The 11,429-nt window shown below is 54.5% G+C and overlaps 2 protein-coding genes and 1 long non-coding RNA gene across 5 annotated transcripts; 2 read left to right on the top strand and 1 right to left on the bottom strand.

Moving 5' to 3' along the window:
• Positions 1 to 249: 249 nt before the first annotated feature.
• On the top strand, positions 250 to 6,480 carry S100A5 (S100 calcium binding protein A5). Of its 2 annotated transcripts, none has more exons than XM_063663421.1 (4): positions 250 to 373; positions 2,142 to 2,228; positions 3,429 to 3,580; positions 6,191 to 6,480. In XM_063663421.1, the coding sequence occupies exons 1-4, from the start codon at positions 352 to 354 to the stop codon at positions 6,329 to 6,331; spliced, it is 402 nt and encodes a 133-aa protein (XP_063519491.1). In that variant the 5' UTR covers positions 250 to 351; the 3' UTR covers positions 6,332 to 6,480. The 2 variants fall into 2 exon arrangements, with proteins under 2 accessions (XP_063519491.1, XP_054309740.2); XM_054453765.2 differs by having other exon boundaries at positions 6,188 to 6,413.
• An 889-nt stretch (positions 6,481 to 7,369) lies between these two features.
• Positions 7,370 to 9,041, top strand: S100A6 (S100 calcium binding protein A6). Of its 2 annotated transcripts, none has more exons than XM_054453779.2 (3): positions 7,370 to 7,681; positions 8,270 to 8,428; positions 8,810 to 9,041. In XM_054453779.2, the coding sequence occupies exons 2-3, from the start codon at positions 8,291 to 8,293 to the stop codon at positions 8,942 to 8,944; spliced, it is 273 nt and encodes a 90-aa protein (XP_054309754.1). In that variant the 5' UTR covers positions 7,370 to 7,681; positions 8,270 to 8,290; the 3' UTR covers positions 8,945 to 9,041. The 2 variants fall into 2 exon arrangements, with proteins under 2 accessions (XP_054309754.1, XP_054309763.1); XM_054453788.2 differs by having other exon boundaries at positions 7,627 to 7,681; positions 8,255 to 8,428.
• LOC134739387 (uncharacterized) lies at positions 8,333 to 10,199 on the bottom strand. Its single transcript, XR_010125985.1, has 2 exons — positions 10,064 to 10,199; positions 8,333 to 9,918 (listed from the first exon to the last, which is right to left on the bottom strand). It is a non-coding gene; the product is annotated as an uncharacterized LOC134739387 (long non-coding RNA).
• Positions 10,200 to 11,429: the final 1,230 nt, after the last annotated feature.

Genomic DNA, 11,429 nt, shown 5'->3' on the forward strand with positions numbered 1-11,429 from the left:
TGGTTTGAGAGACTCTGGGGGCGTGGGTTGGGGACTGAGGGATATGTTATGGGGTGGTGGTGGGGAGAGCTGGGAGTTGAGCTGAAGTTTTATGGACAGCAGACCAGTGAAGTTAGGGGAAGGATGCAGGGTGACTAAGAGTGTGTGTGCACAGGCAATAGAGTTCACTCAGCGTGGTCAAAGCCGAGAAGGGGACCCCTCACCACCCCCCTGCCAAAGTTTGGAAGGTCCCAGCTGTGGGATCTCAGCCAGCCCACTTACCCCTCCCACCTCTCTCCAACCTTGCCTCTGGCAGGATCTTGAACCGAGGCTGGAATTGAAGGTCACATCTGTTCCTGGTTGCGGTCTGGAATGGAATTTGGGTGTCCTGGGAGTAAGTCGGAGGGAAAAGAATAAGGCTGAGTTGCAGGGAGGAAGTGTTTAGGCGAGAGTGGGATGGGGAGGAGGGCTGGCACTCAGTGCTGACATTGACAGTCCAGGCCCTGTCCTGCCACCCCCTTCCAGATCATTGGCTTCAAACCACAGGGATGGATTAATCCCTTCCTGTCCGTGGTAGGATCAGGGAGGGCAATGCGGAGGGAGACCCGGCTGTTTTCAGCAGCATGAGAATATAGGCATTCTCGAATCCACCGTCTCTGCCACAAAGGTCCCTGGATGAGATCCGTTATCAGTCAGGAATCAAGCTCCTTCAGAGAAGGACAGGGGACCTCAGAAGAGATGAGTGGGAGTCAGTGGCTGGGGTGGTAGTGAGGCTAATGGTGGGAAGGTGACCATAGTTTTGGAGACAAAATTCCACATATATGATCTGACAAATGAAATTGAGATTATTTTCCCCCCAGAAAATATGAGGCATGATATTGCTTCCCCTTAGGTAGGTTCAAGGCCAGTGGCTCCAGGGTGAAGTGGTGGGCTGAGGTTAGACTTCAAGGCCATGTCTGGGTGACACAGGGATCTTTAAGGAAGAGGTGCGTGGAGGTCAGGTGCAGAGGCTGGAGGGCTTTGTCCCACTGACCTCCTCTTGAGGGTCCTCTTTCCTCTCATCACATGGGGCTTTTCTCTCAGGTTTCAGAGGAGTGGGGCAGGTGACTCAGATGTTCCTGCAGGGTTTGACTACAGAGACTTGGGAGGAATTTCAGTTCAGGAGAAAGTCTGCTGCCTTCCGCTGCCCTCTCCATCCACCCTCCCTGGGAGCGCCCTCCCTGGGGCCTCCACCTATGCCATGTTCTCCTTCAGAGATGCCTGCTGCATAGCAACCAATCCCTGCTGCCTCTCCAACCTTGCCAGCTGGGGGTGGGGTGGAGTGGGGAGCAGTGGGGAGGCCCCCCAGGCTGGGGTGGGACTGCAGCAGTGATAGGTACTACACCCTGAGCCCAGGTCTGTTCTTGGACTGGTGGAAGAAGTACATTTTTCTACTGTGGTAGAACAATGTCTGAGTGTCTCCTGGGATACAGGCAACTCTCCCTGCCCCCTACTCCCTCCTTGACTGCAGCCTGAGCCTGAACCCCCTCCCCAATCCACAACCTCTACCCCAGTGCTGGGCCTTAGCCCTTTGCTGGACACCTTCCCTATTCCTGATTCTCAGTCCTCCATGCCAAGAGTCTCTGATGAGCCTTTCCTGTGAAGAGCAGTGAGGCCTAGAAGAAATCGTTCATTTAAAAGCCCTTTAAAAACCTCTGGGTCCATATGAGCTCATGACCTTGACCATATCCTTCACAGAAAATATCTTCCTCCACTGATCCCCATCTCAAGGGCTGTCTTCTCTGCTCCTGGAGTGGGTGGCAGGATGGGTGGGAGGGGCCCGATGTGGAAAGCTTCCTAGGACACAGGGAGATGGTGCCCTGTGTTTGGCCCACACTTCTGAGGTTTTCTTTCCAGGAAAGCCTGGTTTCCCTTCTTTGGCTTATTGTTCCATCAGATTTCAGATTTTGAGTTCTGATTTTTGGTCAGAAGAATAAAGTTTCTGGGATTGGGGATGTGTGTGCTATGGGAACTCAGTGTGTCCCCAGCCCTTGTTTGTAAACAAGGAAAGTGAGATTGGCAGAAGGGGTTTCTCCCCAGCTCCATCCTGGGAGGCTCTGACGTGGGCATCCTCAAGTCCCCAACCACTTCCCATGGGCCCCTTCTCTCCCCTGGTTTCCTAGGGACAGAGAGCAGGGAAATAAAGGCAGAAGGCAGTGAAAAGGAGGCTGTGTCTGCTGCTTGGATTCTCTGGGCTCACTCCCACGGTGGTAAGTCCTTCCTTCCTATGTCTCTGTTCATCTGATATCTGGTGGGTCACGCTGGATGATGAGGGTGACAAATGGTGGTGCCCTCCACCAAGGAGGCCTGGCCCCACAAGTGGGCATGCACTCAGGGAGGAGAGGGCAAAGCCTTTGGAATTTCTTGAGAAATGGCTCTGGGGTGGAGGTGGGGGTCCGGACTAGCCAGGATGCTCCTGCAGGTGCACAGAGACCCTTGCCTTCAACTGTGGTCCCAGCTGAGTCTCCTTGAGGTGGGAGAGGCTGAGGTTTTGGGTGGTGGAAGAGGAATGATGGGTCTGGTTCAAGAATGGCAGGGAGGGCTTTGGGCTGGAGGTGAGGACTCTCCACAGATTTAACCTGCAGCCCTCAAGTTCCATGGGTGTTGCCTTCTTCCTCCCTGAGGGGGAAGTGGTTTTTGAATCTGAGTCACTTGAGCTCCATCTGTCTCTTCCCTTGGCTGGGGGTGGCTGTGCTATTGGAGTCCAGGCCCTTATTCAAGCGTAGCCTCTGGATCCAGGTTTTGGAATGATCATGGAATGATCATGGAGATTTCAACAGGCCCCCTGCCCTCCCTGCCCGCTGGCCTGTCTGTGTGTGCACTGCTCTGGGCCAGAGTCTGGAGACCAGCTGGGCCAGCTCAGCCACCTCCCTGCTGCTCCTTGTTGAGACCTCATTGCCCAGTTCCAGCCCAGCCCCCTCTCAGCCCTGGACTCTCTCTTTGCCCTGTCCCCCACTTTAATAATGGGATACTCCTCGATATCAGGTGATTCAGGCACTGGGGGAAAGGCTGGTGACTAAGGTGGGAACTGCCTGTGGAAAACCAGTTCCTAAGCTGGAAGGGGCAGAGAGAAAATCATGACCCTTGATCTGCTCCACCATCTGCCACCAGGCCTCTTGAGGAGGTCGTCTTGTCATCTTTCTGCCTCAGGCCTCCTTTTCAACAACTCCCAAGCAGGAGAGTCTGCGGTCTCCTTTGGGGGCTTGCTGTTCTCTTTGTACCAGCTGCTCCAGAGTTTGCTGTGGGTCTCATTGTAACCTGTACCGATATAGATGGGTGCTCTTGTTAGTGGATTTCAGTCTCATCCTGGGTTCCGGTCTCTTGTTCTTTGAGGGAGGGGCCTCAGAGTTAGGCTAGTGCTGCTGGTGGTGACTTCCTGAGGAATGGGATCTTCCCCTCTCCATCTACAGAGCTGCACACTGTGATGGAGACCCCTCTGGAGAAGGCCCTGACCACTATGGTGACCACGTTTCACAAATATTCGGGGAGAGAGGGTAGCAAACTGACCTTGAGTAGGAAGGAACTCAAGGAGCTGATCAAGAAAGAGCTGTGTCTTGGGGAGGTAGGTGATTGTTCCCTCATCCTCCACCCCAAAGTCTGAGTACTCCCTCTGGGGGACACATACCTACCCTCAGGATCCTCCAGCCTAAGCCAGGGGCAGGGTGGCCAAGGGCTACGGACAGAGACAAAGGAAGATGGTGGGGATTTTGGGCCAGCAAAACTCTAGCCCTCTGTGAAGGAGGATGGGTCAGGGTCTCACTGAGAAGGAGGAAGGGCTGAGTCGGGAGGGTTTAGAGAAGGACATTGAGGAGCCTTCGATGGTGGGGCCAGGCTCTCGCAGCAGTGGCAGAACCTGCGCTAGGGGTGGTGGGTGGTGAAGGGATGCAGGGTGTCCAGGTCCAGCTGTGTACAACTCAAGGGTAGGGACCCTGCCTGATTCTTCTCTGTGTGCACAGCATGGCCAGGGCTCTCCAATGGTGCTGACACTCAAACTGAAAGGTTAACTTGTAAACATAGGGTAGCGAGGAGACAGAACTGGGTCTTACCAGATGGAGGTGGTGGGAGGGAGGTGACTGACAGAGGGGAAGGCCCATGAGGTTATTATAATACAATATCCCCGAGGATAAATATATATATATATATATATATATATATTTTTTTTTTTTTTTTGAGAGAGAGTCTCGCTCTGTCACCCAGGCTGGAGTGCAGTGGCATGATCTTGGCTCACTGCAACCTCCGCTTCTCAGGTTCAAGCGATTCTCCTGCCTCAGCCTCTTGAGTAGCTGGGATTACAGGCACGCGCCATCATGCCCAGCTAATTTTTGTATTTTTAGTAGAGATGGGGTTTCACCATGTTGGTCAGGCTGGTCTCGAACACCTGACCTCGTGATCCATCTGCCTCAGACTCCCAAAGTTTTGGGATTACAGGCTTGAGCTACTGCGCCTGGCCAAGGATAAATATTTTTGAGACAGAGTCTCACTCTGTTACCCAGGTTAGAGTGCAGTGGTGCGATCATGGCTCACTGTAGCCTTGAACTTTCAGGCTCAAGTGATCCTCTTACCTCAGCCTCCTGAGAAGCTAGGACTGCAAGCGAGTGCCACCACGCTTAGATAATTTTTAAAATTTTTTTGTAGAGATGGGGTCTCACTATTTTACCCAGGCTGTTCTTGAACTCCTGGCCTCAAATGATCCTATCGCCTCGGCCTCCCAAAGTGCTGAAATTATAGGCATGAGCCACTGTGCCTAGTCTTATTATTTTTACAGTTAAAAAAAATCAATGCTCAAATACATCAAATAACTTGCCTAAGGACATCCTGCTAATGGGAGGCTGAGCTGGAGTTCTGGGCCAGGCCTGTGAATCATCCTCCCTGTTTCCTTTAAAATTTAGCCTGGGTGCCCCTCCATCTATCACACCTTGAGCCCTGGTAGGCCCTCCCAGAAAGAAGGTCCATAGTGTGCCACATGGGCAGGGGACAGAAGCAGGTATGGGTGTCCCCAGGCCTGATCTCTGGCCTTCTGCCAGGCTGCCTGCATCCTGGAGTTAATGAGGGCAGAGGGAGGGGCCACAGGTCCAGCAGCGATTAATTACAGAAGGAGAGACGCCCAGCAGAGGGCCTGGCAATAACAGGAGCCCAGGCTGGGGACTAGGATCACGTGACAGACGAGCAGTTTCCGCCTTTGTAAGTCCCAATGTCTCCTGTGAAAACCTGTAGCTGACGGCAATGATGAGGAGACATCAGGATCTGCTTGTCTGTATTTTCTTCCTGTTCCACCCAAAGGACCCTGACTCCATCGTCCTAGTGGAGCCAGGCTGGGACATCAGGGGACCAAACAAGAGTGTACGACCAGGCTCCAGGCAGGCCTCTTGCACAGCTCTCCTAGCAGGGGAGAGATGCAGTGGCTTCACAGCCCCAGTGCACTGCTGTCATTGAGAGACATTTTGTCCGGGCTCATTCTCACCTAGTCCTTAGAATGGGCAGAGAGTCACTCAGAGATTTGGATAATGCTCAATGCCACATAATCAGCAAGGTGTTTTTTTTTTTTTTTTTTTTTTTTTTTGAGAAGGGGTTTCATTCTTGTTGCCCAGGCTGGAGTGCAATGGCATGATCTTGCTCACTGCAACCTCTGCCTCTCAAGTTCAAGCGATTCTCCTGCCTCAGCCTTCCAAATAGCTGGGATTACAGGGATGCACCACCATGCCTGGCTAATTTTGTATTTTCAGTAGAAACAGGGTTTCACCAAGTTGGTCAGGCTGGTCTCGAACTCCTGATGTCAGGTGATCCACCTGCCTCGGCCTCCCAAAGTGCTAGGATTACAGGTGTGAGCCACCACGCCTGACACAGCAAGCTGTTTTTATCAGGTGTTGGTATAAAACCTAGATGATTGTTTCTTTGGCTGGAGGAGAGTATTTCAGGGAAGGCAGGCTAGGCTAGCATTCCTGCTGTCATTTATTTCCATTCAGGAGTCAGGTCCCTGACCCCCTACCTCTTGCCAGGCCCTTCCCTAGGTGTGGGCAGTGGGCAGACTCTGGGGGTCAAGATGCTGACAGTGTCGCTGACTCAGCTGGGGCTCACCCTGAAGTTTCGGGGTGGGGATGACACCATGCAGTGGTGCGAGGGCAGGGCTGGGAGCGGGGTCTGAGCTGTCCCTCCACCTGGGTCCACAAAGAAGATGAAGGAGAGCAGCATCGATGACTTGATGAAGAGCCTGGACAAGAACAGCGACCAGGAGATCGACTTCAAGGAGTACTCGGTGTTCCTAACCACGCTGTGCATGGCCTACAACGACTTCTTTCTAGAGGACAACAAGTGACCAGGGCTGCCCTCCACCCTCACCCTCCACCCCTTGCTGCTGACTTCAGCTGCTCCTCTCACGGACCCTCTTTGGCCCCCTGCCCTCCTCTCCCTCCCAGATGGACCTTTCCATGGGAGGAAATAAAGTTTCCATCGCAGGTGCTGGGAGTCTGGTTTTGAAGCTGTCTTGTCTACCTTGGCCTGGGGAAAGGGGAGCACAGGAGAGGTCTCTCCTTGAGTGGATTGAGACAGCCTCTGCCTCTGCGGGTTAGGGTCCTGGGCTCCCACTGCATTCCTCTCCTTCTTTGGTGTGGATGTCATTGGTTTTGTCACGGCTTAGTTTTGCCTGCCTGGAAAATGGGGAAGTCAGGCCAGGCGGGAACTCTGCAAGGATGCAGAGGAAGCTAAGAGGGAAAGTTGCTTTGAGAGGAGGACGCTGGGAGGGGTTGGGAGTGGCTCCAGAGGGTGGTGATAGGCAGGCAGGCCTGACTTGTCCACAGATCACCAGAGGCCACCTTGGCAGCACCTGTAGGAAGGGCATGTCTGGCCTCCACACCAGCCCCCTCCCTCTTCTCCATTTCCCCTTCAAGAGCACCCCTCTCATCATCTATGGGGGACAGTGCTTTCTTCTCTCCCTGCCTCCTCCAACAAAATATTTTCTCAGGGGAGGGTCTGAAAAGGCCTTCACTCCCCCGTAAATAACGAATGGTGCTTACAGGGCTGGACTCCCACGTGTATGCACATTAACACGAAAGGTGCTGTAGTGAATGGAATTTGGGGCACTGAGGGGAAGGCGTGAAGGTGTTGGTAGGAACTTGTTGCTGGTGGGGGATGGGTGCTGTAGATATCCTTTAGACCACTGGCTACTCCCCCTATCTCCTCTGGGGTGACCCTGAGTATCCTCTGTGGGACACCGGCATCCTGTGAGGCGCCCTCCTTGCCCACATTGACGCTGCGCTGGCTCGAAGGTCACATTCACGGTCTGGCAGAGGAAGCAGGGGTGACTGCCGCCGTCCTCCTCCTGCTCCCCTTGCCGAGTCACGTGTCACGAAGAGCAAACTGAGCAAACTGAGCTGCGCAGATGAGGGGAGACTCGTTGTCACCAGGCGTGCAGTGGGCTCTGCTGGGCTCCCCCATCCCGTCCTAACCCGGAACAGCCCCGGGCAGGAGGCGTGGAAAGTCGAGGGGGTAAACCGCGAATGTGCGTTGTGTAAGCCACGGCGCAGGGTGGGGCGCGGGCGGGACTTGGGCGGGTGGGGTGGGCCTGGCCGAGCCGGCCTCCGGGGCACCGACCGCTATAAGGCCAGCCGGACTGCGACACAGTCCATCCCCTCGACCGCTCGCGTCGCACTTGGCCGCCTCCCTACCGGTGAGTTCTCTGCAGGAGCGCTGGGTACTTTCCAGGGCCAGCCGCCCTCACGCTGCGGGTCCAGCTATCCCCTGCCCAGTCCAGCCGCTGGATCCAGACTGGGGCCGTCTGTGGCGCTCCCCCGCTGGAGGGATAGTCAGGAGCAGCAGTGCTGTGCCAGGCAGGCCTTGGGCTAAGGGATCCCAATGGGGTGTGCTCTTTTGGGGTGCGGAAGGGAGTGCCCTGGGTGTGTCATTGCCACCATGTGTGGCCCTGTGAGGCTGTGTTTAAGCTGCCTTTGCAGCCTCCATTCCCCTCCCCTGCCCAGCCATACTCCCCAACTTCTGGATCCCCTGAAGGACAGTTCTCAGCTGTGCCCAAAGCTACTGTTCCTATATGCTTCTTAGAATCCTTAAGCCACCTCTCTTGCCTTGGCCCTAGTCTGCTCTCTCCTTCCCCTTCAAGCCCTGGGCTGTCTCCTGATGCCATTGTGTGTGGCCTGAGACTGGGTGGTTCCAAAGGAGTCGGGGCTAGTGCAGGCAGCATTATTGGGGTGTGTGGGTGAGAAGTCCTTGCTCCCATGGCACTGACCAGGCCCTCTGCTGCCAGCTCCAAGCCCAGCCCTCAGCCATGGCATGCCCCCTGGATCAGGCCATTGGCCTCCTCGTGGCCATCTTCCACAAGTACTCTGGCAGGGAGGGTGACAAGCACACCCTGAGCAAGAAGGAGCTGAAGGAGCTGATCCAGAAGGAGCTCACCATTGGCTCGGTGAGTGGCCTCCTCCCCAGGACCTCTTTTCCCACCCTTGTCCTTTGGAAGCAGGATTAGGGGAGAGAGAGGTGCCAGGTGCATCTGACTCACATTTACCCACATTCTGAGGCCCTGGTTCCCATGTCTTACTGAGCTATAGACCCACTCTTCCAGCGGGTAGGGGATGCTCCCAGCTGGATATCTAGCTCTCCAAATGAGGACCAGTAACAGGAGTAGCTGAGGAGAAGCAATGCCAAAGTGAAACCCAAGGTGGACGTGGGTTCTTGGTGATGAGGGAGCACAGAGCCACTTGCAGAGAGGGTTGCCTGGGAGGGGGAAGGGGAAGAATCCAGGGTTGTCATCACCACTGAGTCTGGATTTCACATTCTAACACATTAGAAACTGCAGGATGCTGAAATTGCAAGGCTGATGGAAGACTTGGACCGGAACAAGGACCAGGAGGTGAACTTCCAGGAGTATGTCACCTTCCTGGGGGCCTTGGCTTTGATCTACAATGAAGCCCTCAAGGGCTGAAAATAAATAGGGAAGATGGAGACACCCTCTGGGGGTCCTCTCTGAGTCAAATCTAGTGGTGGGTAATTGTACAATAAATTTTTTTGGGTCAAATTTACCCTTGCGTCCTGGCTTCCGAATGATTTCTGTTCCTCCTTGGCTTAGTGGGGCACCAGCCATCGGAAGATTTGCTCACGGTCAACCTCTGAAAATGACTCATTGACTCGCCAGGCCAGAGGACCCACCCTGACAAGGCTGCCTCTAGCACATAAGGTGCCTTTATGAGAATGAGGAGAGATGCCCCTCTTGGCAACGCCATCCTAAGGAAAGGCTCAAGTGGTTTCCAGTAGAGAGAGTCCTGGGATGAGCTTGGAGATGGAAATGGTCCCGGGGCTGGGATGTGATGGGGTCTGGGGGTCTGGAAGTGGGGCAGAGAGAGTCCCAGAGGCTCCCAGATGTGTTTTGCTCTGGGTGTGGCAAGAGGGGCCCTGGGGTGGGGCAAGTCCTCCTTCTCACCACAGCGCAGGGGGCAGATAGGGCACATCTGAGATGCCTGAGGCTTGGCTCAGGGAGTTTTCCAGACCAGTGAGGACGCTGTGTGACTGAGTCCACTGCGGCTGCCCAGGTCCCAGGTGGAGTGGGGGAGGCACACTCTAGGAGTGTGTCCCTGCATTCAGGGATGAGGGCTTTTTGTTGGAATGGTGGTCTGAGGAGCTGGCAGCTGCACCAACACGTGAACCACGGGGTGCTCAGTAATGGGGCGGGGTGTCCCTGCAGCCTCAGCATAATGACTCACCCGGCACTTCCACGGGATCCCAGCCTGGATCTCAGCCCCCATCAGAGAAGATGACTAACTGAATTATTGTCCATCATCTGGATTAGTGTTTTCAGGCAGGAGGGAAGAGGATAAGGAGGGTAAACGCTGTTTCCGGGTGACGCCACATCATTCAGCCTCTCTAGGCCTAGTCCGAGCTGGGCAAGTTCACCTCTAGCTTCTGGGGAAGAGATCTTGACTTTAGATGGAGACCACATCCTTCTTTCCCTCTCACCTCCCCACTTCCCTTGGGGGTCCAACTTTGTGGAATTAAGTTGTCTTCTGTCTCCACTGGGTGGGGATTGGTAAACAGCTGGGAGACGCACCTTCTTGGAGCCCCTCCTTCTCTATTGCCTCCCCTGCCCTGCAGGGAGAAGTCGCGCTGTTGGTTGCAAGAGACCAGGGGCCGAATTCCCTCTCTGCACAGCCGTGCCCAAGCCTTGGCTCTGTTCAGCTCCCTCTGGAAAAGTACGCGCTCCCCAACCCCTCCCGCGCCCCTCTAGGTTCCCGCCCTACGTCCCTTTCCTCCCCCTTTCTTCCAGTCCCTCGCCGCCCGCCTTCCAGTGGCTGGTTCGCAGCGAGCGCCCTCCTGTGGGCAGAGAGCAGGGCACTGCGGGGAGAGTCGGGTTGGTTTTCTTGAGCCTCTGGCAGGGGCCCTCCGTGGGGCTGTGGCCTGGCAGTCAGGGAGTCCTTAGGAAGAGGAAGACAGAATAGGGCGCCCCGGGAATGTCAGGGTAGGGGGATTCTTTAGCTCCCGGCAATCAGCCCTAGAATTAGGCAACTCAGCTTCACAATCGACACACCTACCATAAGCAAGTCCATGAGGGAAAGGCGGTCCCTTTGTAAAGACAAATGGAATCTGAACCCTGCGCCTCCCCTCCCCAACCTGCAGGGCTAGAAGACCTTCGTACAAATCAATGCTGCCTGAGGAGAAGGAAGAGGAGTTTCAGTGACAGGAAGCCCGCTGCTGCGGGGAGGGGATGCTCAGGCAAGGCCGTCTGCCAGGCGTTCCTGGGGAGCCCACCGATGCAGGAGAAGCAACACAGGTGCACTGTCCACCTGCTAAGTAAACAGGCGTGTCCTTTCGTTTCTGCTTCTCCACAGTGGTGGAGGGGAAAGGGAACATGAATTTCAAGAATAAAACAAAAAATGAAACAAACAGCAAATCTTTAGGGGTATAATTTTTAAGGGGTGTGTGTGTGTGTGTGTGTGTGTGTTTCTCACAGGGTAGGGGAGGGAAGCAGCATTTACAATGGAATATGGTAGATGCAGCAGTCAAATGGTGGAATTGGGTGTGGAGAGGTGCACAGACTGGACATTTTATTGCTCCAACCAATTTAAAGTTGGGATTGAATCCTTTCAGCTCACTGTTGAGTATGGTGTGGGCTTACAGGATGGGGAAAAGTTAGGATGTGAGCTGAGGGCTTCATGAGAGGTCACTTTGCTTCTCTGAAGGTTGAGCAGTGGGAGTGGCTCTAGTCTCTCCACTTCCTTCAGTTGAGGTCCTCCCATTACTGACATTAATCCTACAATCTAATCATCCTAACACTGGTGAAGCTGCAACAGCAGCACCACAAACCATCTCTGTAAACTGGGGCGGGCCCCAGGTAAGGAGGTTTAGGACTGAGTCACAGAAAGTAGCTCTCTGTTTTTTGCCAAGCAAATAGGAAATTGTCAAGAATAATGCCACCA

The sequence above is a fragment of the Pongo pygmaeus genome, chromosome 1 (assembly GCF_028885625.2).
Source record: "Pongo pygmaeus isolate AG05252 chromosome 1, NHGRI_mPonPyg2-v2.0_pri, whole genome shotgun sequence".
Classification (NCBI taxonomy): Eukaryota; Metazoa; Chordata; class Mammalia; order Primates; family Hominidae; genus Pongo; species Pongo pygmaeus.

Coding starts and splice junctions, on each gene's coding strand:
- S100A5 (XM_054453765.2), top strand. CDS start 352: ATGGAATTTGGGTGTCCTGGGA. Junction 374..2,141: donor GGAATTTGGGTGTCCTGGGA/GTAAGTCGGAGG, acceptor CTGGTTTCCTAG/GGACAGAGAGCAGGGAAATA. Junction 3,581..6,187: donor AAGAGCTGTGTCTTGGGGAG/GTAGGTGATTGT, acceptor GGGTCCACAAAG/AAGATGAAGGAGAGCAGCAT.
- S100A6 (XM_054453779.2), top strand. CDS start 8,291: ATGGCATGCCCCCTGGATCAGGCCATTGGCCTCCTCGTGGCCATCTTC. Junction 8,429..8,809: donor AGGAGCTCACCATTGGCTCG/GTGAGTGGCCTC, acceptor CTAACACATTAG/AAACTGCAGGATGCTGAAAT.